This window comes from Homarus americanus, unplaced genomic scaffold (assembly GCF_018991925.1).
Source record: "Homarus americanus isolate GMGI-L3 unplaced genomic scaffold, GMGI_Hamer_2.0 scaffold42442, whole genome shotgun sequence".
In the NCBI taxonomy this organism is placed as follows: domain Eukaryota; kingdom Metazoa; phylum Arthropoda; class Malacostraca; order Decapoda; family Nephropidae; genus Homarus; species Homarus americanus.
Window position 1 is genome coordinate 142,159 of NW_024742103.1, and position 27,784 is coordinate 169,942.

The 27,784-nt window shown below is 35.2% G+C and overlaps 1 protein-coding gene across 4 annotated transcripts; it reads right to left on the bottom strand.

Annotated features, from left to right (window-relative positions):
• Positions 1 to 404: 404 nt before the first annotated feature.
• On the bottom strand, positions 405 to 27,508 carry LOC121876488 (endonuclease/exonuclease/phosphatase family domain-containing protein 1-like). 4 transcript variants are annotated; one of them, XM_042381593.1, is made up of 15 exons: positions 27,433 to 27,508; positions 21,676 to 21,825; positions 21,036 to 21,175; positions 18,138 to 18,310; positions 17,737 to 17,945; positions 15,575 to 15,781; positions 12,638 to 12,831; positions 11,948 to 12,086; positions 11,685 to 11,787; positions 8,130 to 8,234; positions 7,076 to 7,186; positions 5,653 to 5,793; positions 4,095 to 4,344; positions 2,155 to 2,295; positions 405 to 810 (listed from the first exon to the last, which is right to left on the bottom strand). In XM_042381593.1, the coding sequence occupies exons 3-15, from the start codon at positions 21,094 to 21,096 to the stop codon at positions 629 to 631; spliced, it is 2,016 nt and encodes a 671-aa protein (XP_042237527.1). In that variant the 5' UTR covers positions 21,097 to 21,175; positions 21,676 to 21,825; positions 27,433 to 27,508; the 3' UTR covers positions 405 to 628. The 4 variants fall into 4 exon arrangements, with proteins under 4 accessions (XP_042237527.1, XP_042237528.1, XP_042237526.1 ...); XM_042381594.1 differs by having other exon boundaries at positions 27,380 to 27,455; XM_042381592.1 differs by lacking the exon at positions 27,433 to 27,508 and adding an exon at positions 23,394 to 23,618.
• Between the last annotated feature and the right edge of the window lie 276 nt (positions 27,509 to 27,784).

Sequence of the window (27,784 nt, forward strand, 5' to 3'; positions counted from 1 at the left end):
TATATATATATATATATATATATATATATATATATATATATATATATATATATATATATATATATATATATATATATATATATATATATATATATATATATATACACACACACACACACACACTCGTATATAAGTTGAGCATTGCTATTGAAACTCAATAGCACAAAGCATTTACAGTCATATTAATCAAATTAAAATCCATGTTAAAGTGCAATGGTTACTTCCTGCTACATGGATAGGATACTTATCAACCTGTTATCTTAAAGTTGAGTGCGGTAAATATTTAATGTTCTCAAAAGGCTGCCAATGCTAATCAACTGAGGCATGCAATATGTAATATTATGAAAACACTAGCAGCCAATTATAACTATGGATTGATTGTAAACTGCTAGAAATTTTTTATAATAAGATGGTAGAAAAAAAAAGCCCCTTAATGATACAGTAATTAGATTGGGAACTCATAAATATATACTTTAATGACACTAAGGTACATTCATGCCAAATTACAAAGTGATCCAGCTGAAGTTGACTGAGGAGTCTAAAGTAGATAGATGAAAAGATGTAGGATGGACGGACACACAACAGGCGATGGCAAAAGCTCAACAAGCTGAGCTAAATATGATTCGTCTCATACCGAGGCTTCTTCTATATCTCCATTAGGTTGTAAGGTGCCTGTTTGTCCAGGGTCATTCTCACAGTTGCAGTAGAGGTCACAGTAAACTGGACAGTGGTCACTCACTACTCCACCCCAACCCCATCCACAGGGAATGGCTAGATGACTCATCCCCTCTCGCACTACTCCCCAGTTACCTGCCAATTAAAACACACATTACAACAACGTATTAAAGGTAAATACGGTAAAACCTCTCTAAGGCACAATTGGCGTGCAAGGTATTGTGGCTACCTGAGGTAATGTGGCCATGAGAGTTTTTTATTGGAGAGCATATTTATTACCCAAACATTGATTAATACATGTAAAAGTCATCATTTAATATTATAAAGTATTGCTAGTGTTGATATGGACCTGTACTGACCCATAAATAGACTTTACATTTGGATGAGTTTTAAGTAGATCTTATGTTTCAGAATAGTGAATAAGCAAACATGCTACTGTAACACAGTTACATTACAGTACTGTACTGTAAAAGTGTTCTTCTATGACCCTGAAGTTAGTAAACCAGTTAATTTTGGTTTTCCCATTTGGTGTCTTTTTATAATCCTAGAACAAATAAACCAATTAAAAAATCTAATTTCAAATTCTATAACAAAAGTTGGTTATGTTTCCCAAAGTACCCACTCATTACTATATTGTAGTTATAGGGAAACTACAAAAAATGATGATCCATAATTTAAATCCTGGTTAATTTAGGACCTGCTTCAATTTACATTATTATTTCATTCATACAGTATTTAATATGCAAAAAGATAAATAAAATAAATTACATAATCACGTAAATAACTAATATACTGCACAGTGTTGTACAGCCGCCAGACTGGTGACATCACTAACATAAACAGTTGCTACTTGGTGGGCTTTTTGTTTCCACGTGTCTGAACCGGATCAGGATAAAAACTCTCGGGTATTTTACAGCATTTTCTGCCCCTACTCAACATAAGCAAGAGGGCAAGTGATGGTAATGTTGGTTTAAAAGCTAAGAAACAGAGCCTGATGATTTAGGCTCTTCATCTGAGTAAAAACTCGGACAACATCATTGGCTGTGTCCTTATGTTTTTGGCTTTACCACCATTGGTGAGTAGATTTTTTGTTTTACATTTATAAACATTAATTAAAACATAAATGTACAGAAATAAACAGTAATATGTGTTGCTTTCAAATTCTTATGTAGAGAAATTTTTTTTTGTTTGCAATGTTGTTTTATTTGCACGCATGTGTAAGTACACATGTTGGCCTTACCTCATCTGTCTCACACTTTTTTCTTTACCATCTGTGGTCACTTCTACTGTTCCATTTATATTAAATAGCATTAATTAAAACATACAGTAGTTCCTTACCAATCACAGGAGTTAGGTTCTTGAAAAAACAAGTGGTTGGCAAGACTAAAGGCTTACAGGAAATAGGGGATTAGGTTCCATGGCCGAGGATAACACTCATCAAAGCCTAACTACGCTGACTGTTCCTTCGCTAAATAATACCTGTATAAACAGTCCTGGTGTGGGAATTGAGCCATATGTTGTCAAAACAGCAAGATTCTTCAACATATATGTCACTAGTATTGGTGAAGGTATCTGCTGGCACAATGTTGCTGTAAGCTGCCTCTCGTAATACACCAAAAGCTGAAATTGGAACACTAGTTAATCTTGGAATTTATTTAGCAACTCGTAAATGCAAATTAGGTCAAGGTGTTTGTTCTTAGAAAACAAACTCCCAGAAACATTAAAGACAAATAATATCCGAGTGCAATAGCTACTGGAAGGGCATAATATCACATGAAAAGCTGTGAAGTGCCTACATCCAGCCTGGTTGGACACAGACCTATCATAATCTTGCTGGGTCATCTGAAAACAGAAGCTTTGTTCCTGAAACTATTACAAGAAAAACAAAAAACATAGTAGTGTTTAATTTACTAAAATAATGTCCCTCTCTCTTTTGCTGCTCACAACAATACAAATGTAAGGTATTTAATGTTACATTTTTCTTGATTAATAAAAGTTCACTATGTTGTATAAAATAGTTGAGGAAATCACAGGGAAACTTAAAGTTTTATATTGCATAGCTACTAATTCATCCATGAGAAAAAGTTAGGTTAGAAGGCAGAGGAAAGAAGAGGGTAATTGGTGTATTACATCTAAAATTTAATAAAAACAATGAAAAAACCTGTATATTACACTAAACCATAGTGTTGTTCATGAGGAAAAAATAAGTAAATAAATTAGTGATGGAAATTTTTGGCTTAAGGTCATCTAAGAAGGATGTGCAATGATGAACTAATAATGAGAGATGGAGGGCAAGCCTTAACACCATCTTCTTCACCAATAAGATGTTCTGATGGCAACAACTTGTGGACTTTGGGACACTTAGCAAATTAAAGCACAGTTTATCATTTACAAACTTAAAGTTTTTCTCCATCAATCACTCGGTAATCTGACTGCCCTAGTACACAAACCAATGAAAAAAGATCTCTAGCACATTTGTCTTAGATGAAAAAATTAATACTGTACATACATTGCACAAAGCAATTGTTTTATCCAATACAAATCCACCAGAAATAATAGTGAGATAGTTAAATGTAAATTTATACTGTAGTACTCAGTATTTCAATCACTTACTCATTGGAAAGGAGTTTGTGTACTGCCTGACCAATAAGCTTATGTCATTTTTGCTTGCTAATACTGTATCCTGTCAACAAATTTGCATGAAACAAAATGTTAATGCTATACTGTATAAAAAATAAAAAATTTAAATATAGAATCCCACAGCTTGAGTATGGACATAGAATACCATATCTGCCAGCTTGTATGACAAGAAACAGCCTGACAGAGCTTCAAAATTTCTGTGATGAACATGTACAGTATATGATATGACAATACCCATTTTGACAGGCGCTGGCAGAGAAACAATTTAATGGGTTGAATTTCAGATACAGTAGTAAGTTTATTGCTGGGTGATTTGAGTCTCATGATATGGTAAGAGATTTGTCCCAATGACAGTTCATCTGCCTTGCTTTTCAGAGCATAACTGGATCTCAGTTGAGGTGCCATCTTCATTAAAAAGTGATTCATTTGGGGAGTTGTTACTTAGATGTTTGCTGGTCTGTATAAAACAGCATTCCTGTATCAGAAGGTAGCAACCCTTTTGTTAAAACTATCTCTACCAGGGGGAGTTCTGTGGAGGGATACATCATCTCACAAGTCACTTGACGACTGACTCATAAGCCACATACATATTTCAACAAACTTATATTAAGACTGGAGCATATACAGTACTGTACTCAAGCCATGTTCAACAACTGCACCTCTTCTACATTTCAGAAAAATCTAATCAACAATTTTGAAAAGTTCTAAGATGTGCATTACGCAGTATAAAAAAACCCTGAGCAAATCACTCAAGTCCGCCGTTATGAAATACAACTCACCAGCATCATCCGGGTGTAAGTTGAAATCTCCTAAGAGGATAATATCCTTCTCACCGCTTAATTTCTCTTTCAGTGCAACAACGAGTGGTGCTAGCTGTAGTGGCTCTGGGCGTGTACTGGATTCTCTTTTGTTCAGTGTATCATCATCCCTCACTGTTTCATCCATATAATTGCTTTTATTTCTTTTTACTTTTCCATGTTGAACAGCATTAATGTGAAGGCTCACCACTACAAAGTCAAAGTTGTAACTCTGTAAAACAAATTTTGATAAAATACTAGAAATATGAAATTGGGTTTCTAATACCTGCTAATGATACAAAGAAGACTAAAAATATTAATACTGAATTGAAGTCTAATATTCCCTTTATGGCTGAGGGAAGAGATGAATTACCTGCAAGATTCACCTAATATAAAACCCCAAGGCAGTCTGCTTCATCCAGGGTGGCTGTTTGTGTTCTACCAAAAGGCTGAACACTCCACTGTCAGATCAGTGTAAATTCATACAGAGCAACTAATGTATTAACCTAGTAAAACATAAGGCAATGAAGAAATGCATGCTGCAGTCCTCAAATGGAATCATCATTCCTGACAACCATCACACATGTCCATCACTCAAGGAAAATTTTATATAATCCAATAAAACTTACAGACACACAAGAGGAAAATTATGAAATAAAGTCTAAAGCCTTAAATTTGTTATTATCAACGGTTTCTCTTTCACCTATGATAAATTAATCTACTTCAATTCAGCACCATGAAACAATAAAAGTCTGAAGGGTTGATGTGTAATAAAGAGCCAGTCTATAATGATGAGGGAGGTGGTGGTGATAAGTGAGATGATACACCGGTTTCTATGACTTCTTCTACACTGTCAGGCACAAATGATCAACTAATGTCTGCAGCCTCAAGTACCGTATGTAATTACAGTACTGACTACAGAATTTGTTTTTATCTACGATAATTAAACGTAGCTTTACAACACAATGTGACAAAACAAATTTATAAACAATGAAAACTTATATCAAGAAAATGAGAGGCTGTGTACATCTCTACAGCCCACAAGTGCCACCCACCCATACCAACACATCTTCAGGTCTCACCAGTTGTGTAACTACTCCAGAGCATCAGCACACACATTTTAGTCACAGTACTATCATTCAGTGACCTTTTCCCTGATATTTTTTTTCACTAAACTGTCCAAAAATAAATTTTCTTATGAGAGAACAATATGTCAGGCACATTTTTAGTTTAAACAAAGATAGCAATAACTCATTAATGACAGCTATTAGCTTTACCCAACACTGTACAGTACTCTCATTAGAATTTTGGTATTGTAGACAAATGGTGATATTTAATTTTGTCAATGAAAACTACTTGAAATGCATTTATACAGTACAGTACAGTGAATTTACTGTCTGTAAGTTGTACATGATATTAATTGTGAGTCTCAAGATGGCAGGTGTCAGTAAATGGAGTGTTTGAACTTATTACTTTTTACTGTTTACAGTTGTAAGTAAGAAATGACAAAAACCATTCAAGTTTCGTACAATTTACTAACCTTAAAGTAACCAAGATATGGTTTTCTGATGTGAGCTTTGGCAGATTTGCTGTTGTTGTTGTTGTGTACACTTAAGAGAGAGGCAGACGTAAGCTGGAGACCATGACGCACATTATATATGAAAGCTGCGTACTCATTACTCTGAAAAGTTAGGATAACTCAACAACATTAACCATCATTTGATGTTAAGCATATAGCCAAATCAATCAAGATATTTTTCTACACAAAAAACAAGACAGTTCCTTGGGTTTCTTTTGGAGTGAAAACACTTTTTGTCTTGGAATTACAAGTAAACTATTTTACCCAGTTTATTATTTACAGAATTACTAGAGAACACCCCAGACCTTAATCAGAATGTTGAGAAGTACTGCACCTATAGTGAGACTCTGAGCAAAGCCTAAATTCTGTTAAAAATTGTGATACTGTACATAATTTCAGTGTTAACCTCAGGTGTATTTTGAGTGAAATAATTTTTTGCCTTAGAAATAAAAACTAATGTTCTTACCCAGTTTATTTAAAAAAAAAAACAAAAAAACAATTGGTATTGAGGACTCCTAGGTCGTGCATAATTAGTGTTCGCATACGAATTAAAAAATTTCCGAGTTTAATTAATTAATGGATCAGTAGAATAACTTTTTATTACAATTCAATTTTTTTTATCCCAGATCCTTCATCAACGTGATGAAAAGTACCAATAATGAGATTTTGAGGCTATTCCTTCTTTATGAAGAATGGCATGTGAAGGGTGGCTCCTTCTGTGTGATGGTGAGAAAATATTCTTGCAACATTAATATTTCTCCATGTATTAACACTACAGTACAGTACTGAGAAAAATCAACAGGAAGTAATTGACTGTGAATGCAAAAATCATGATCTTCATAGAAGCAAACAATAAAGCTGATAGAATGAATTGGAATGAGTTAATAATGATGACTGGGAAAGCTGCTCCAACTGGTATGTAATATCTACTTGTATATTATACTACTGTAAAACAAGTACCGGTATAGTATCTATAATAAATGGTGGGAATATTTAAATGGAGAATTGGATACACAAATTGAGTGGAAAAAAGGTAGATAACTAGATATTTAAATGAGTGATTTTTAAAATGCACCTGTATTGTGTACATACAGAGGATGCAAAAATGTTATACTGTAATTCACTGTAAAAATTATTATCACAAATAATTAACACATTCTTGAGGTTCTGGAAAGTCAGTGAGTAAAAATCAAAACACAGTACAGGTATTGTGTACCGTCCAAATCTTACCTAACAAAATGGTAAGGGCATAAAAATGTAATGGAATACATCTGGGAGAGAATTAATGATTTTCTGAAACTGTGTTTACAGGACTGATTATTCTGTACCAATTTCATGCACTTTTCATAAAAAGGAAAATAAAAAACTACAAATTATAACTTACATGATACATGTGGCCAGCAGGCTCCTCTGACACTTGCCACCTCCACTCTCCCTTGGGTCCCCCCCATTCACGCACACGCCTTAAACTGCTTTGATTTAGTTCACAGCAGATCTACGGATTTGAAAATCCACATGATGTATTTCTTACCCAAATACTCAAAAGAATTCTGCAACATTTTCCAATTTAGGAAAATGAAAAAAGCATAAATTTGTCTCCATGCCACATCTCTAGTTTATAATATCATCTATAACTCTAAAGTTCTATTTCCCTGGGATCACAACAGGCAGCCACATGTACAGTAAAATCTACCTTTAACAACACCACACACAAACAGACCATCTCCAGAACCTGTTGTGTTCAAAGACTATGGTAACACCTGATGTCTTAGTCCCATACTGTATGTACAGTATAATAAATTTGCCACATAGCATGAACTTGTGGAAAATAATAGGATGTCACAATATATATCCTGTATACAAAAGTTGTGAAGTATAAGGAAGAACACATGTAAAATACCAAGGCACACTCTGAAGGAACAACAAAAGGTGGTGGATATTACTATGTAATTACTGAAAGAACAGTATGAAGTTTGATAGTGTGCAGACCATCAACATCTAATACAGCACATTTACTCTCCCCCAAAATTTAGTGTTTGGTAATTGCACTAATGAATAAGTCACCAAGCTTACTCTGAGAAACATTGACACAATGAAAGGAAAAGAGTTGCATTGACAAGCATACACAAATACTGTACAGTAGGAGGATAGAAGAAGGATGTGGGAAATACTGAGGGGCACTTACCAGTACTGTACTATAGTAACATGATCAATCAATATGTACAACACAAAAATATCATGAAGCCTCAGTTACTACCTAAGGTTGAAGGCTGAGAATCCTAATACCCTTCCCACAAAAGTATGTATGAATATCTAGCTGCTAAATTGTATTCAGTGTGGTGTGAGCTAGACACAACAAGAAAGTTTTTAAAGTTATTAGTCCTTTATTTACCAGACAGTATTGCCAATTAACAACCCCTGTACTGTAATTCACTTACCTTTTCCAAAACATCTTTACTGCCAACCTCCTGAATGGCCAGGAGACTAAATCCATTCTCTAATATGGTGCGGCACACTACCTCCAATACGCCAGGGTTACAGATCTGCATAAAGATCATTTGTAATCATATGCAAGAGTCTTTTGATAAATATGTGTACAGTAAATATATATATATATATATATATATATATATATATATATATATATATATATATATATATATATATATATATATATATATATATATATATATATATATATATATATATATATATATATATACATACATACATACATACATACAGTAAAAGTCCAAAAATCCTCCGGACCACCCGAGAATCCGGACTTTTCGAAAACTCAAACTTTTTAAATTTAGCGGGGGCTTTTGTGGGTTATGTGAATGAATGGAGTTGCTTTAAAAAATTAATTTACATAATTCTAATAATAAAAGTAATTGTAAATTATAGGTAGCTAATTTTGTTAGTTTTGTAATTAGCTTGAACTGAAATGTAAAATTTGAGGCACTATAAATCTTTTGTGTGTATGTGTGCATGCGTGAATGCCACAGCTGCACAGCGACAACAAGCGACCACGCGATCGCCACTTTAAAACAAGCAATCAAACTGTGACAACGTATGTAATTTTGAGTCCTACTCTTTCCATGTACAGAGTACAAGCCCATAATAATGGCCCCTAAAGTAGATAAACTTCGTTGTGTGAAGAGAAAGAAGAACACATTGAAATTGAGTGACAAACTTGAAATAATTAAGAAACTAGAACGTGGTGTGAGCAATACTGATCTAATGGAAACATACGACATTGGAAAGTCTACAATTTATGATATAAAAAAGGCAAAGAATAAAATTTTAGAATTCACAGCTTTATCTTTAAAACTGCTCGTTTTGATAAATGAAGCATGCTATATATGCTAATGAATAAACTATCAAAATGTACCTGTTCATCTCTTCTTTATTTCTCCCGAAATTTGAATTTTAAAAGTACTGCCTGAGAATCCGGAAATCCGAAAATCCGGACCGACCCAATCCCCAAGCAGTCCGGATTTTTGGACTTCTACTGTATATATGCAAGTAAATCACTGTAGGTGCGCGTGATGTAGGTATATGCTGATAACCACAAGGAAAGAAGAAAACACGAAGTTCCCAAGCGCTTTCGTGTAATTCACATCTTCAGGGGTAAGTACAGACTAAAGAGAAGTACAAAACAAGGTGTATATATACAGAGGAGGGTGAGACCAGGTCCACAATGGTTAGGTATTAGGTAATGACCCTACTAATCTTTAAATAGCTCCGCAACGGTCGGTAGTCAGGTCAGAGGGTAAGGGGTGACCCAACCTTCTCACCTGCTGAGAAGGTTGGGTCACCTTTGTATAAAGTGTAGTCTTTCATATTTCTTTTATCATGTAATAGTTATTGTTTATAAACAGATACAAATATCATATTAACGCTAATAACAATTGTCAACTATATAGATAATTTTTTTGTTGCATGACAAAATTTTTTTTAAGAGAAAATTCTCAACCTTTATAAAAGAACAAATATTATATCCTTTAAATTAATTATAAGTTTATGGAAAAATGCAAAACAAAATGCTGTACTGTAAATGTATTCTTGTATTTTATAGGAATGAAAATTACAGTACAGGGGGGGCCCCCAAGTTTGCAGATTTTTATTTCACAATCCTCTATTATTTGTGGATGACACCCTGGATGTACCCAAGAATGTCTGTGGGTAGTTTTAAAGTTGCCGGCATTTTCGCGGTTGGGACAGGGAGCCATTCGTTCTAGAGACAGTAATTTCCTTTACCTGTTCAGTACTGTATTGTAAATACTGAACAGGTGTATGTGTAGACGCACAAACACCAAACACATACAAATAAATAATAATGGGAAAATCCTCTCACAGATAATCAGAAGCAAATTTATGAAAAATATGAGTCTACTTTATTAATAAAGCACAGACTTGAGGGTAGACTGTCACATTTTTAATAAATTTGCTTCTGATTATCTGTGAGAGGATTTTCCCATTATTATTTATTTGTATGTGTGTACACACACATACATATTTACAATACAGGTAAGAGAAATAATTGTCTTAAGGGCAAACACATAACAGGAATATACATTTCTTTGTACACAAGTAAAAATGTACCCCCCCCCCCCAGTAAGCAAATGTTATTTGCGGATTTGGCGATTTGCGGCCATTTTGAGAAAGCAACATCCGCAAATTTGGGGGGCCCCTGTACCTGCTACTTAAAATATATTTCAACCAATTTTTTAATGTAGTTTTTCTGTACTTAAATTCATTAAAACCACATAATAGCATATTTTTACAATTAAATTTTATTTTTGTCAATCTTGGTACTGTACTACAGTACTCATCAGAAATAGAAAAAACTGGAAAATATTTAAAGTTTTCATTAAGTAGAGTAGCAGACGGTTCAATATCTTTATAACAGCTCAATATTGTACATAATATAGTTAAAACACAAAACACTCCAAAACTATCGAGAATTGACAATTTGGTCATTAAGTTATTTATCTTTATTTGTGTCTCAGGAATACACCACTGATTTATTAAAGGTATTTATGGAACACCCAGTATATATACAGTAACTGCAATGATAGCCTAAAAGTGAGATATAGGATGATATCAATAGGAGAACTTACAATGAGAATTGATGACAAGGAAGTAGAGGTGAATTTGGGGCAAATATGAAGTGCCACGAATGATATTAAAATCCTTAAATATGAAAGAGGAAAAAATGCTAAATAAGGCAATTTAATTGGTTGTAAGCAAATTTCATGAATGGTCAGCCAACAAGAGTGTAAGAAATTGCTGTGAAAATTATAAGTTTATGATCATTAAACTGATAGAATGGATGACAAAGAGTAGATTGGTGATGCATGTCAGAGGAAAGAGTACCAAAGGAAAGGTAAATAGCAAATGCTGTACACTTCCCCTGCATAAAGGGAAAACTGATAACAATGACTGAAAAAATTATACAGGTAGTAGAATAAATAGAGGCAGATATGATATACAGTACAGAGAATTTGTTACAAAAAACCACACTGTATTGAAGGAAGGTATTGCACTGTGGGTTTAGAGAAGGGAAAGGAAGCATAGATAAAGTGTTGCATTAAAGAGCATGAATAAAAATGGTCTAAAGAAGAAAAAAGAAATTCTGACATTTAAAGATTAGGAAAAAGCATTTAATAAATAAGATAGATGACCAACGTGGGAGGCACTGAAATTGTATGGGATGATAGGACCAACGTGGGAGGCACTGAAATTGTATGGGATGATAGGAAACTGTTGAATGCCAAAATAAATCAATGTCAAAAGCAATGAAATGACAACTATGATGATGATGATGACTACATTTTGGAGAATGGCATAGCAGTCATTCACATAGTCAAAGCTAATTCTAAATAATGGCTACAAACAGATTACACATGAATGATCACTACCATTGACATACGTATACTGTATTTCAAATCTATATGTTGCTACTTACTATATTAAGTAAAACCAACCTTATCTTTAGTGAGCTGCTGCAGATTCCATGTGGCAACTCTGATAGCAGGTTGTTCTTGACTGTACCCGTTAAATACATCTCTAACAATAGGTCGCTCAGATCTAGAAATCAATTAGAATTAAAGTTCAATTATCTTACAATCTTTATCAGATATCTTAGATTAGAAAAATAGAGATCTGAGGATTCTAACAAAGAGCTCTTTTAAATATGGGTGAATATAAGCTGAGTTAACAGAGTTGTGAAACAAGGTAATTCACTAACCTTAGAGACAAGAGTTCAAATATGTCTGCACTAAAATCAATAGATATTCTGGGATCTGCCTCATCTTTAAGGTTCAGAGACGGTCTTCCAGGAGAACCTACGTCATTGTTCAAAGGGGCAGAATGAGTTCGTCGATGGCCTGTGATTAAAAAACCTTGATTTTTAGAGGGCATGGCTTCAATTGAAATTATTTTGACATAGCTGTAATGTTTGTCTTAATTACCAATGCTTTACATGAATTTGAGTTGTAATATCTTCAGAAAATCTATAAAAAAAATTTCAAAACCATCTATAAATATCAATCTATGCTCCAAAAATTCATAAATAAATTAATGAACTCATTTAGAAATCTAAACTAGAGTAGTGCATTCAAAATCTTCCTAAACTCTGGAACAAAGCTAGAAATACTCTATATTATTTAAATTGCTCATCAGAGGAGCATATAAGAGAATATTAGATTCCCAAATTCCTTTTACCTTACAAAGTCTGTAAAAGTCAAGTAATGGTAAGGGTGCATCCTTAGTCTAGACAAAGTGGATTTATCTTCTCTTACACTTATCACTCATGCTCACTGAGATATCAGCTTGACATGTTTGGCAACGAGACCGCATCTTCCAGCACTAATATTTCTAAAGGTCCACACAAACTAACTACAGGTATTTATAAAATGAACACAAAATCACTTCTTACCTGGTATCTTGCGATCAAGGCAGTGCTGGTAGACCTTACTATAGCTTGCTACTGAGATACTATCATTTATGGGTGGGGAGGCAGGTACAACAGTGCGCACTGTTAAATACAGCTTTAAAACATTTAGGACACGAGCAGAAATTCCTCTAACTTTTACCAGGTCTTCAATACTCTTGAAATGACCTTTCCTTTCTCTGTGAAATAAAGGAAAAGAAAAATAAATCAACAAACAATAATTACAGATACCCCAGTATCTACAAACAGATGAACAACATGTGTATGCACATTCTCTACAAATACAGTACAGTCTACTATATAGGTAAAACTATCACTGAGGACACATTTTATTTAAAATAATTTAGATTTAATTGAAATTCATATAGATCCACATCGAGAAAATATCCAGTGGTACAGAAAAGTATATCAACTACTCTCTCCCACAAAATATACGACAACAGCCATATAGTAGTACAGAAATTTGTCTGGTCTGTTTTGTATTCTTTCTATGGTAATGTATAAAATCACAGTATTACAAGTTTTCTGACTTAAATATATCAATCTTGTGTTCCTAAAATTTTAACCTCAATTATTTTCTGATTAGAACCTTCTTGGCAAGAAAAACTATCAAAACAACAAGTAATATACTCCATACAATATCTGAGGCTCATTAGCCAAAAGCAGTATAAACATCTCATGAAAGAACAACTGTGATGACCATGGAGAAGTACATGTTGACATATAATTCTCATATCATTTGTGTTTGCAGTCTGACCTGGCTAACCCAATATAAGGCTAAGTTCATTGAATGAATAAGTGTGACAAGAAGCTGTATTTAGATGGCACCAGCTTCTTTACTAGCCGTGTAGGTACAGTAATACCCCGCTTTACGCGTTTCTACATTTACGCGGTACCCTGCCAAAACCAGAATTCCTACTTTATGCGGTGCATCTACTCATATACGCGGGTGAAGCATAATTTTTTTATTTAGCTCATAAAATTCATACAAATTACCCGGCCAGATTATAATTTACATTGCTGGAATTCTTACAATATGATGATCATTTTGAATGTAAGCATCATGGATTTTGCATTAGACATACAAATTTTAGATCTAATGAAAGAATTTTGTTTACACAGAGCAATTATGTTATCTTTTGTGCAAAATATATGATGTGTATATTCAAAATATTCCTGGTCTTGCAAGGGATCCAGCAATGTCAATTATATTATCCTAACTTTAGTCGGAGGTATTATTTATTACTATACCTTAAATCTAGTGTTTTCACCCAAACATTTCTCAGAGAGGGAGGAGCCAGCGAACGTGGGAAGAGGGGGGGGAGGGGGGGGGGGCGGAGTTGAGTCCATTATTTGAATGGGCATTAACCTGGCGACTGTATTTCTCTTAAATATTAATTGTGTGTGCATACCATCATAAAATTAAGAAGTTATTTTTACTACAACACAGGTATTGTGTCGGAAAAAGTGGAGTTTGGGAGTTGGCCCAGTCTCTATTTCAATTAATCCCATATGTTCTGTTATTCCATTTACGCGTTTCTCATTTTACGCGGACCTCAGTGGGTTCAATTGACCGCGTAAATCGGGGTATTACTGTATATTATGGTCATACAGGTGGGATCACAATTGTACAGTTGGTTTGTGTTACTACAAGTCATACCCTATGTGACTACTAGAGTACAGGCTAAACAATCTTATCTTGAAGATGGGATAAGACTTTGTAAAGTCCACATTCACCAAAATTTGTCTAGGATATGAAGGTTCAAGTAAAACATCACTAAACTGAGCATAATCTAAAGCTATTCACTGAAGCTCTGATCAAGAATTAGGCCAACAAAGAGACCTTGAACAACATGCGGGTATATGAGTCACTAGTACCACTACATCTCTAACAAAATCAATCCAGTGAGTCTAAGGAAAGCTAAAACAGGAAAAACCAAATCTATCAAATATGGGCAGAGGAATGGATAAAAGGTCAGCATAACTGTTATATCCCCTTATCTAATATTTATATGGAAAGCTATAAAGAAAGACTATGTTTGGTATGACCTTACAAGTCAAGGGCAATAACTCAAGACATTCTTAGGGCCAGTGATATGCATATTAATAAGAGGTATTTATCCTGAAATCCTGTTGGCAATCTGAGCTGGTCTAGGTCCTAAGGCAACTCTCTGTAGTCAGCAAGTCTACATGGTGAAAACTGAGTTCCCAGACACCCAAAACTTGTGACTAAAACCTGAAAAATATATCAAACAAAATATCAGAATATCCTTCACCTTCATACTGTCCTCCAATACTGGAGACCCATAGTATGAAGGTACTGTACCATCTCATGAAAGAAGGCTTAGAGTCTATGCTGCCATGTAAGAACGGAGAGGAGGGAAGCACTACTAAGCTGCAAATGCTCATGTAGCAAAGTTCCCTATTAGTCACACTACCTGATCCAACGAAGGTAGGAGTAAGAGAACTAACCTTACACATTCCTGAGTGCCACACAATCCATGCCAGTATATGTTCCATGATGCATTAGCCAATATTTCAGCTGATGCCCTGCCCCTTGTGCTCTGGATGAAAAACTCATTATTAAGACTTTAAGCTCCCTTGTATCAAAACTGAAGACTAAAACTCATGCAGCCTCTTCAAACAGAGTTAAGGTTGTGTCGGAGGGGTTGTCTTATTGTCAACAACCAATAGGTCACACTTACTACATCACATCTACTTCGATGCCTAACCTTGCACTTCAGTTTATCATTTAAAATAAATTTCTGGTACTATGGCATCACAGAAATTTGAATTCAATCCCCAGTAAGCACAAAGATATGCTCAGAATCATTTGACACATTATGTACTAAAAATAACTTAATATCGTGTAACTAAAAAATTTAATTTATCAATGCTCAACAGTCAATATTTTCTATTTACCTGTATTCTACAATATTTGCCGCCATTTCTTGATTCATACCACGAACGTTCATTAGCTCAAAAATTGAGGCAGAATTGACGTTCATGACTCTTACAGGTGATCCACGTAAGCTCCGCCCAATTTGGGACTGAGAATGAGAATGCTGAGACCTTCCTGATTCACAACTTGGAAGGGAGTCTACACTTTGTGTGAGAGAAGATGAGTGGCTGAAACCAAGTTTATAATTATTATCACCCAAATCAAATAAAATTTCTGCAAGTGTAAAGCTTTAATTAGATTTAAATAGCATATACAATACAATAGAGAAAATGAGATGAATAAAAATTATGGATCTTAGACAAGCAAGTTAACCAATAAATCTACCTGACACCAATATCTTGCACTCTCTTTGTTCTTCCCATTATATGATAAAGTAATGCTATTAATCATGCTTAGTGGCTACAATACAAAAGGGGCTGTAAAAACTTATTCATGGATTATGCTAGTGTACTGTCCATAAAAACTGTACAATATTCCTCCCACTGTGGTTTTCCCTCATGCTACAGGAGGAAAAGAGGAACCTACAACTCCTTCAATCTAGTGTGGAGGACTTGGAATAATAAATTTTGGAGACAATTTCTTTTATTGTGTGGATGGATCCAATATCCTATGGAAAATGAATACTCTGTATATATTCACTAGATTTATGCAGAACTAAGTCATTACTAAAAAGATATCACTGAATCCCTATACTATATTCAGCTTAACTTTCATAGACTGGCAGAGCAACACCAGTTTTAAGACAAAACAGTCAAACTCACCAACTTGAGGTACACCAGACAACTAACATCCTTTCATACCGTCTTCAATAAATATTACTGATAGGATTAAAATGAATATAACCATCAGGAAGGTTGACCATTCCTCTGTAAAGTCCCACTGTGAACCTAGCTTCTCAGAAGTCTCCTTATTTATAATATACAAGTACAGTATACAGTGCTGTACAGTATAACAAAATATACAGTACACTGTACCCTCGTCAATATGGATTGTTATACCCTTGTAATTCAGATTTTATCTTACGGTAATTTGTAGGTTCTTTTTTTTTTTTTAAATGAATTAAACGATTTGAATTCGGAATGAATCTGAAATAACCGAGCGATTCTGAAAAGTCTATTATTATTAAAGGAAAGGAATATATTATGAAATACAGTAGATTAATATGAATGAATTATAGAAATAGAATATGAATTATATTAAGATACTGTACAAAACTATGTTTGGTTGCATAGCCGGGAGAGGAGGTGGCTGGTGGTGGAGGAGGGAGGAGAGGATAACTCAACTTCCGTGCTCATCAGATCGCGACCCCTTTATAACAACAGTATGCAATTTCACCATTATTCTCATATTATTTAAGTTCATTTGCTGCCGGGTTAATAAAACACGAAAAATAATTAATTTTCCCCCAAAAAATCCCAGATAAGCTATTGTGTAGTACAGTAGTATAATCCAAGTTTTTGGTTTACAGAGCAGTAACAGCTGATTGGCCCCACTCTCTCTAATAATGTTGCCAGCACTCACCATCTTTCAGGCACTGTTGTTATAACTGCTCAAGAAGGTTGGTGTATTTGTCAGAGCTTAATAACTATTATTGTAGTGTACAATGCATCTCCATATGAACTGGTTTATTCATTGATCAGTTGTCTAAGTGTAAAAGTTGCCAAATCGAACCATTATGTATTCCATTATTACTTTTAAAATAAAAATTTGAAATTAAAATCTTATAAGACAATGGTTTAGCAATGCTGTTAATGTGTGTGTTGTGTAAGTACCTCGTCACATCATGTCAGCTCACCTCACGGTGTTACATTTATTTATTACTGTACAGTATTACTGCATTTACTTTATTATTACTGTATGTACATTTAAAAAAATATATTTATGTTTGCACAGCTATTATAAATAGATTATTTATGTGGCAGTCAAGGCATTGCCAGGTAGAAAAACTGAACAAAACAAACAAATAATCGAACACAAAAATTTGAAACATTTTACAAAATGTCAAAATACTCCGAACTCGGATAATTCAGACTTTTTGGTAATTTGAGTGACCCAGAACCCCCTTCTTATTAAATTAATGAGGGTTAATGTATATAAAACAAAACAAAATACAATTACTTACCTAGAAGAACTTTTCTTCACAGTTATATCACATTTAAATGTCTGCAGCTTGGCAGCTCCTACACCAGACACTAAAGCCAGGTCTTCTACACGACGAAACCCTCCAATAGCTGTTCGATATTCAACAATGTTTTTTGCAACTGTTCGTGTCACTCCTGGGAGAGTCATCAACTCCTCTTCAGGGGCTGCATTTATGTTTAATAAATTCATCTGGAAAGAAAAATTATGTGTTTTTAGACTGAGGGAATGAGTGACTTAAAAAATTCCACTTAACTACCGTTAATGTCATCTCTGTGCCCTGAGATGGCATATTATTTCATGGCAGGGTACAGTATGGAGGTAGAAAAGGACAGATATACTGTAATAGTTAATATTTCGATAATAGAACTAATATATACATACCCTGGCATCATAATCAAGCATATTAAATGTAGCAGACAGATCTTTAGCTTTCTGTCCTCTGTTAAATTTGCTGCTGACCCACGAGGAATTTGAAGAGCGACGTCGAAACAACTTGCGGCTGGACGATCTTCCAGAGTTTGCCTCCAACTTCGGTGAATTATTTCCATTTTCAGCTGTTGTACAGTAATGGTAACATTTTAAAATATTGGAATAAATATAACTTTTTTTTTATTGTTAATGAACAATGAGTCTTACTTATAAGTAATATTACCTGTACAGTACTGTCTAATGTTAGTGTTATGGTTTCCAAAACATCAAAATTACTGAACATTATAATTCTAAATTTTTCATTTTTTTTTTAAATACTGTACTGTAAAGTATTAACATATACAGTAAAGGTCAAAACTAATGCAAACTAAATGTGGTTACACACAGTAACTGGTAGAACCATGGTGTTCAGCATACAAACTTTCTCTAGAATAGATATACTGTATGTGCTTAAAATTTGAAGCACATAGATACTATAGCCTTACTGAGAATTACTTTTACTTTTTTACTTTTATCCTCTTCACCACTGATTGGCTCGTTAGCCGCTTGGGCGGTCGGTCATATCTCTGTTACGCATTGTTGGCAAGTACTGGGCATGCACTGGCTCCTGAATGTATCCGAACCTGCTCCAGTGTTGGTCAAGTCTTGTCTTAAAAGAGCTCACACTCAGTGCCATCACAACACTCTCTGGTAGACTGTTCCAAGAGTTCACAACTCTCACTCCAAAAAAGTTTGCCCTCACAGTTCTCTGGACTTGTGGCTTCTTCAACCTTGAGCTGTGACCCCTTGTGGGGCAGGCTTCTGCCAGCTCCAGGTATGGACACTCGACTGAGCGGTGCCCTCTGAGATGTTTACCCCGTATACACCTCAATTAGGTCACCCCTTGCCCGTCTGTGGTACAGTATAAGCTAGGTAGTTGCAGACACTCTAATCTCTGGATAACTGAGGTGCCAAAATGCAGGCACCAATCTGGTGGCCCTTCTTTGGACATTTTCAATCAGCTGACAGTCCCTAGCATATCTCAGGGACCAGACAGGGTGACAGCACTCCAGGCAGGGAAGCACCTCACTCCTGAAAATCGATCGTTACTTCTTATAAGGCCTAGGTATTAGTTTACAATAGGTGCTTGATTCACCTTCTTCTCACAATAGCCCAAAACCTTCACTTCAGCGTCAATATACACACCCGGGTCTTTTTCGCATTTGGTCTCTATTAATGTAGTTTCTTCGTCCCGTTGGGACAAGTGATACGCCTCCTTACCATTGGTATGACCCAGGTGCATCCTCTTACACTTTGTGACATTGAATTTTAGTAGCCATTTCTTCGACCACTCTTGAAGCTCACAGAGATCTTTCTGCAGCTCTTGACAGTTTGTTTGATTCTTAATTTCCCTGAATAACTTGGCATCATCCACAAACATTTGTATGGAGGAGTGTTTAGCTTCTGGTATGTCATTTATGAAACAAACAAACAACAACAGGCACAAGACACTGTCCTGTGGTACTCCACCTATCACGGGTACACATGACAATTTCGTACCATTAATCACCAGACACTGCTTGCGATCATGCAGAAAGTCTCCGATCGACACTAGGACACTTCCCCGAATCCTGTACCCTCCCAGTTTAATTCTCAGCCTTTCATGGGGTATGCTGTCAAAAGCCTTGAAAAAATTCAGGTATATATTGTCGATATTGCCGCCCTGTTCCAGAATTTGAGTCCAAACGTCCAGTACCTTGAGTAATTGTGTGAAGCAGGATTGTCCCAGCATAAATCCATGCTGCAGTCTTTTACAAGGTTATTTCGTAGTATATGTTCTATCATGGCATCTCTTATAAGGCTCTCTAGTATTTTACACTTGATGCTGGTCATGTACACTGATCTATAATTATTTGTGGAACGACAAATGCCTTTCTTGAATATAGGACTTACATAAGCCATTTTCCAATCACTGGGGACCTTTTGCTCATCTTTGAGATACTTTACTGCATTAACTCTTAAAATGGTCACAAGAGAGAAGATTCCCCATCTCCCCAAAAATATTGATAAAACACAGTATACAGTATTGTGCAAATTACAGTACCATGGTACAACTATCCCTTGCTATACAAATGGATTAGGTTCCTTGAAAATAATTCATTTAGTGAATACAGGTCTTCATATATCTTATAACATGACATATGGGAAAAATATGGTTCAGTACCCCCAATGACAAGAAAACCCTAATATTTTACCTAAAAAATAAAAGAGGTTCACAAATAACCAAAAAACTAGCTAAATGCTGTAAATTATTATCTAACTATGTACCCTATACAGCACACTGTAATTTAGTACCTAAGACATTAAAAAATAAAATAAAATATAAATTTGGTTCATTACCTTAAAGGATTCTATTTGTATAAGGAAAGCTTTTGTATACAGTAGTGAAAAAGAAGTGAAAGAAAAGAATATTAGTATAGTGAAAATTCGTATTGCAAGGGATACCTGTACATATATGAATTCAAGTTAAAGCAAATCAGTTGAGGAATTATTGATAAAAAGATTAGTTTTCAAAATGATGTTTTTTTTTTGTTTCATGATGCCAGTAGTAGATGTACACAGTACACACACTGTATCGCATCTTCAGTAAATTAGTTGCAAGCATTCTCAATGTAGAAGATTACTGGTAATAAGCCAAAACAGCACAGCACTCACTCACTTAAAAAATTAAACCTTAAGCCTCACATTAAAATTCAACAACTTCCTCCACCAAGCTTCAACAAAAACAATTAAATCTTCTCAGTGATATATCGCCCTTCACTCTAAACACATTCAGCTATTCTCAATACAGCATCTCCTAAACTCACTTACCTCTGTGTTCATCAGCATCAGTGGTGGGTGGAGGCAGTTCACCACTTGTACACTGGCCCATCCTGATTCTTGGGAACTTTGCCTTTTTTTATGATACTTAAACAAGCCAGAAGGAATGTGAATTTCCTGTTCCTTGAAAACTGAGAAGAGAAAATTCTACAATAATATCAGATGAACATGTATTTGTTGGAAACAATATTCAAAACATAATTTTAAACCCTTCACTTCTGGAATGTCACTTTTCATTCAGTATTTTAGTTGGCTAAAGTTCAAAGGGGACTCCATACACAAGTGGTTTACAGACAAAAATTAAGGTTATGATTCCACAGAACAAAAGTTCTCAGGACATCACATTTTAAGTTAACACTTGTTTGTGAATCATACAATTTGCTCTGATTACTAGTGAAAATGCTGTCCATCTTCACCAATGTAAGTTAAAATGAGCGTTGCTACTCTAAAACCTACTACAGTACTGTATTGTACTGTACTGTACTGTGAGTGATCATGTAGCAACAAAGCTAAACTCTCCCTCAACTTGCCTCTTCACTATCTTTTTTAAGACCTAACTCACTATTTCAACCCATCTATGTTCTTATTTAGATTGAACACCTTACTATCCACAAGATAAATATTAACCCACCTCTGACTATGATGACCACAATGCTTGAAATGGCAGCGATATAAACAATTCTTGCATGAATGGAGTGACCTGATATTCCAAGCTCCAAATCCATTGGGAGGGCTATTTTTCATCTTTCCATTGTCCTTAATTTCACATGCTCAGAGTCACCTGTCAGAAATGAAAAAGTGCTGAGCTGATTTTAGCCTAAATATATTCTATTAAGCTTTGTATAGATGGTACAGCATTTTCCTCATTAATAAACACTGTACTCTACACCCAATTTATTCAAACATGTTAATTTGTCATCTCGGAACAATATAACCATAACCTACAACACAGGCTCAAGAATAAACTGAGCTAGTCTTTTAAAATATATAAATAAAATTAACTTGCATAATGTACTGTACAGGCCTTTCCTGATTTATTTAAGGGTTCCATTCCTGAAATACCTTCTATAATTCTGTATCTTGTAAAGTCTCCTTCAAGATTCTTCGAACACTGATGGAGACAGCTGGCAACTCAAGTCCGTTTGTTTACTATAGTACATAGTAAAAATTGTGAATGAATGTAAAAGGTTATCGGTGATTGGTTACTTAGTTCCTTGTTGCTTAATTAATGGTTGGGCTTTGTTGTTTCGTATTATCTTATACTACGTACTATAGTAAACAAATGGCCTTGATTAGCCAGCTGTCTCCAGCAGTGTTCGAAGAAGCTTGAACGAGACTGTACATCAGATCACATTTTCCTTTAGACTCCCACTATAAAAACTGAGAAATGTTCCTACCCTCTCCCCCCACTGCACTAGTGTCCAGAACCGAAAACAAATCCAGACTCACTCATTATTCGCTCTTACAACTGTAATGAATATGCTCTGCTATGGTGTTCACTTGTACAGTAGTGTGTCCTTCACTCTAGGGCCTTATGATAGATACTTATCTATCACCCCAAGGCCTCATAATCATCTATGGTGTGCCCACGCCATATCATACATACTTAGTACAGTACAATATTACCTATATGCCAAACAGCCATCCAAATGGCCATACCATTTGATGCCATGCTTTCCAGTCCATCATATGCATCACTGTTTCCTGGATGTCCTTCCCCTTCATTTCTTGGTCTTTCACCCCATCTTTCCATCTCCTTGATATTCCCTTCTCTTTTACACAATCCACTCTTATCTTATACTCTTTTTACCAATCTTTCACTTCTAGTTCTGTCATTACTGTACGTCAGTAACACCTTAGTAAGCCATGGTCAGTGTCTCTGGCTGACATTTCTTCCACATCTCCTCCTAACCTAACTCCTTGTACATGGGCTCCCCCCTGTGCTGAATAAATATCGTCCGGTGTTAGGCAAATAATAGATTAAGAGTGGCATCCCCGTAGTGAAGAGGTAAAGTGTCTCTTATTCTTTGCATCCTATTCGCCAATCATAAAGGTCGCATGGCATTTCTCTTGCTTCTTCCCCTTGCATCTTGTGGCCATGCTTCAGTCCCAAAATGCCAATATAATAACTTAAAATGATAATAAGTACATCTCTAAATTAAAGAACACTACAACTTACTACTTCTCCTAGTTCTCCATCATATAGTATAATAAAAGAAACCTTTACAAGCTTAAGTAACTATTAATGATGTGCATATAGAGGACCGGTAATGTACTGTACAGGGTTCTGTATTAAACATTACATCATTTACCAGTATAAAAACTACAGTACAGTGCTGAATTCCTTACCAATACAGTGCTATGGTCTCTTTTTTTGCTTCTAGCTCTTGATAACAGACTGGTAGCACTTCTCAAAATTAAAATACTGTACAGAATTACTAACTTGCCAGTTCCCACACCAAAAGCTACAACATAAAAACACTATTTGCTCGATAGTCAACCCTGTTTCACTGTGACTGTGTCAGGACAGCCAGTCTTATCATTTCTTATCTTTCATTATCTGTCCTCCACAGGTATGATTTAAGTAAATGTATGATCTCACTAATAATCTTGTGTATTTCCCATACAATTTGATGACTAATATAATAACAGATGTCATAGATTTTTCTAAAATACCAGAAGGTTTCATACGCATAATGTTTTGTCTATTGAATCTATTCCACAAGGTTATCACCTCAGAGAAATACAAAGCTAATATACGTAAAGAAAAATTGCACTAGTTAATACTGGTATGTGTATTTATGAAGTATTGTGGCCACATCAACTATAAGCCCCATTATGATTACACCGCCTGTAATTATGTTCTCCAATTTTAAGTCACATGGTCAAAATGTTTCACATAACCTTTTTCTTCATTCATTCAAGTAGCCTAGTGCTGATAAGAGACAGCATGACATCATGATAATTTAGAATCTGTATTGTATAATACTGTATAGTACAGTACAGCACGTATTACCAAATTTTTATTTAATCTACAAATTTTACAAGGAAAATAATAAATTTGGAAATTGCATCATTTTGTCAACCTCAAGGCATAAGAATGTTACCTAAACTTATTTACATATAGTACAGTAAACCCTTTCCATTCACGGGTTTGCGATTCGCGGTTTCAATGATTCACGGTAAACAGATGGTGGCTAGCTTGCAAGCCTTTTCCCGCAGCACAACAAGTCACCCCACGCAACATCTCGTGTTGTACTCTCAAAACTTAAATGTTTCTGTGTGAAATGGCCCCTAAAAGACTGCCTAGTGTCAGTGCTAGTGATGATAGTGGAGTGAAATGTAAAAGGCAGAAGTCAGTGACGACCCTGACAATGAAAGTTGAATTATTAAACAAGTTAAAGGAGGGGATGAGTGGTGCCGCGGCAGGTCGGTTGTTTGGTATAGGCATACAGTAGTGCACTAAGATAGTTTAAGTTTTTATTTGTGGTTTTGCTTATTCGTACCATTCCTTGGAACCTATCCCTCATGAATAACAAGGGTTTACTGTATAGACCACTACCCTAGTGTTCTGTAAGACACATCACCAAACATCATTTGAAAATGTATATCTGTACTATTAAAACTTAAAACAATAGAAACACTATACTTATAAAAACAAAGCAAAGAAAATTTGTGTTGATCCTGAAAAAACATCCATTACAGAGCCAAAGAGGAACATGCAGTGAACACATGCACCAAAGTTTCCAGGGGCTTCTCCAGTAACTCTCAAGGCCATGGTGATAAGTGGCATCTCACTTCCCTCTGACACGATTCCCAAATAATGGGATATCAAAGTTCATGGGTGGCCCTAAGACATGGGTGTGTAACAGTCTTGATGCTGCATGACTCATCCTTCCAACTATAGTATGCAGAACACACCCAATATGACAGTTGTAAACCATGTTAGCATCAACAACTCTCACTCCAGCCAACCCCTAAGGAAACTGCAAGGAGGAAAGTTGGCCTCTGGAATACTGTACTTCTCATTAGCACTGTTTAATGATATCATATGTCAGTTTAAAGAGAACTGTGAATCAAATGCCAACTACTGTGCTGCATCATAAATGGGAGGAGGCAGAATAAATCTCTGGCAGAAATTGCTCATTTTGCCCCCCAACAATAGTGGGGGAGAGCCTGAGAAATCTGGGTTTTTGGTTGGGGGAGAAAATGAAAACGAGTCATCTAACCTAACAAAACCTAACTTAACTCCTAGCCAAACCCACTAGGCCTAGCTTAAAATAATCTAAATGTTTCAGTGGTTTAAAACATTGGGGCGCGCCATGTCCGAAAGTACAATACCTTAGTTAGAAGTGAAAGGACCAGGGATACTTAAGAATTGGATAGAATGATCATCTCTCTCGTAAAACTCGGCAATAAACTTAAAATTGTACCCAGGCTGCTTCCATTGAAAAAAACAAACAAATGTGATTGGTCGGAAAAAAATTCGCGTGATGATATCGATACATCACTGCTCACAACTGGATGACATTAGTCAATATTGCGCATACGTGATGCGCTGATAACATCTCCTCACAGACGAAGACTGAAAACTACGTAAAATCAATTAAATTAAATTGTCGCTATTATCCATTCCCGCCTGGTATATATATATATGGGGCTCAAAATGCTCAAAATAGGGAGATCTAAATGTTTCAGTAGTTTATAACTTTTGGGTGCGCGATGTCCCAAAGCAAAATAAGACCAGTTCTAGTAAATGTTACCTCTTTTAAAACATTTGCTATAATACTAAAAACATCTGTCCTGTGGCAAAAATGTACAAAATCGAACAACTCCTTCTGGTGGTAGTGATGTTCTTATACATTACCATTTTTTCGGTATTATTTTCTTTAAACATTCTCATTTCCTACCTCTAATCTATAATCATATTCTAATAAGACATCTAATTATAAGATCATTTTCATCTACAGGTATTACATTACCGCCGGAAATGTATATTAACGGAGATAGCAAATCCTAAATTTTCTTTATTTTCTTTCATTAACTTCGGCCATTTAACGTGTACTTCACCTTTCACACTGCATGTCTCCTGCGTGAATCCTTCATAAATCATCATGCACGTGCGTTCCCGTATATGTCACACGACCAATCAGAAGCCTTTTTTTTTTTGCAACCAATTAAAATGATTTTTGGGTTTAATTCGCTGTATTTTTGGACCAATCAAAATAAATTTTTATTTTAGGTCTCATATTTCAATATTCAAGTTCAGTTCTGACCATGGAAGCTTGCGGTGGGTGTCACTTACATTATATGGAGCTGATTGCGAGTTTTTGGAAAAAAAACGAAGAAACTATAGCATTATTTCAATAGCATGGTGTTCTTCCAACCTCAGTTAAGTGTACTAAGAGCAAGACTGAATGTAAATATTGCAAAGACCAACATATGTGGCGTTGTGTAAGAATCTCAGAATCCAACGACGAACAAGAACCTGGTCTCCAGGCCAACTAAGGTAAGAAATAGGTGATTTCATCATATGGTGAGAGTCAGTTAGGTTAGGTTAGGTTTTTCTAGTGTGTTTTGGTGTATTTTTTATTCGTTTAGCGATTAATTTTTTTCGAAAAACGTCTCGAAAAAAATTCGATAAATAAAACCGGCCAATTTCCGATGGAAATGAAGGTCATATTCGGTCGACACACACACAAATACACTAGAAAAATATATTTTTAACTTTCTAACAGATGGGGAGGTGGAATTAAAAATTTACCATTTTTTTCTTCCCTGGATCAGATTTACACCACCTCAAAACAACACACATAAGTAAAGACCATGTAACATAATAAGAAGGAATAAAGCGGTAACCATTAAGTAAAACTGCGGTATACAAGTTGGAGTTATAATGTCATTAATTTCCTCAAGTTTTTCTTATCTCCACAGAAAGTATACTTTATCTCATTTAATAACGGCCTAGACTGTACTAAGCATTAATGGGGCATAACTGAGTAGGGCATAACTGAGTAATCTCATACAGGATGCAAAACAGTATGAGGTCAAGGTTCTTCACCATAGTGTACAATAAACAATATGACACTGTTTAATATCAGTTGCAATCAAATTCGGGATTTTACAGTTAATTATATCGTACACATATTCACGTTTTTAAAGAGAAAAACGAATGAACGATAGAATCTGAAAAGAGTGTTTTGATCTATTGATGTAAGGCACGAAACAGCTGATCAAAACAAACAGACTAGGCCTATTATGATCTTCAGATTCTCCTTATACATTTTTACACACTGTCACGCAAACACGGACAAAATATCATATGACAACTACACCTTTACCGCAAAATATTTTTCAATAAGGTTCACAAAGTCAGTTTAGAACATACTGGGGCAGAGTGAAGACTGTACATCTTGGGGGTCTCCTCACACCCACTTTCCCTGCTGCCGTCACATACCTTGAACTATATCTGCCTAATGTTTTGTTGCCTTCTGTTTTCCTTAGCGCTCAATTAGAACCAATGTTACACTTATTTTTTTAACTGAAGGTGTTCATTAAGAAAATCTGTAGAGATATATTGAGCTATACAAGATATAATAAAAAATCAAGCTACCGATGTCGCTTTTAGTGATTACCAAATTAGAAATCATTTCTTGTCCTTGTAATTTCATAGCTAGCTCTATTCAGATGTTTTTCTTCATTATGTCTTTAAATAGGATATTAACAGTTCATTCATTTTA

What these genes read in the sequence shown, in the direction of transcription:
- LOC121876488 (XM_042381593.1), bottom strand. Translation starts at nt 21,096, where the DNA reads ATGGGCCAGTGTACAAGTGGTGAACTGCCTCCACCCACCACTGATGCT. An exon ending in TTTGAACTCTTGTCTCTAAG is followed by an intron (nt 11,788 to 11,947) that starts GTTAGTGAATTA and finishes ATTGATTTCTAG; the next exon opens with ATCTGAGCGACCTATTGTTA. An exon ending in CTGCTGGCCACATGTATCAT is followed by an intron (nt 5,794 to 7,075) that starts GTAAGTTATAAT and finishes CTAACTTTTCAG; the next exon opens with AGTAATGAGTACGCAGCTTT.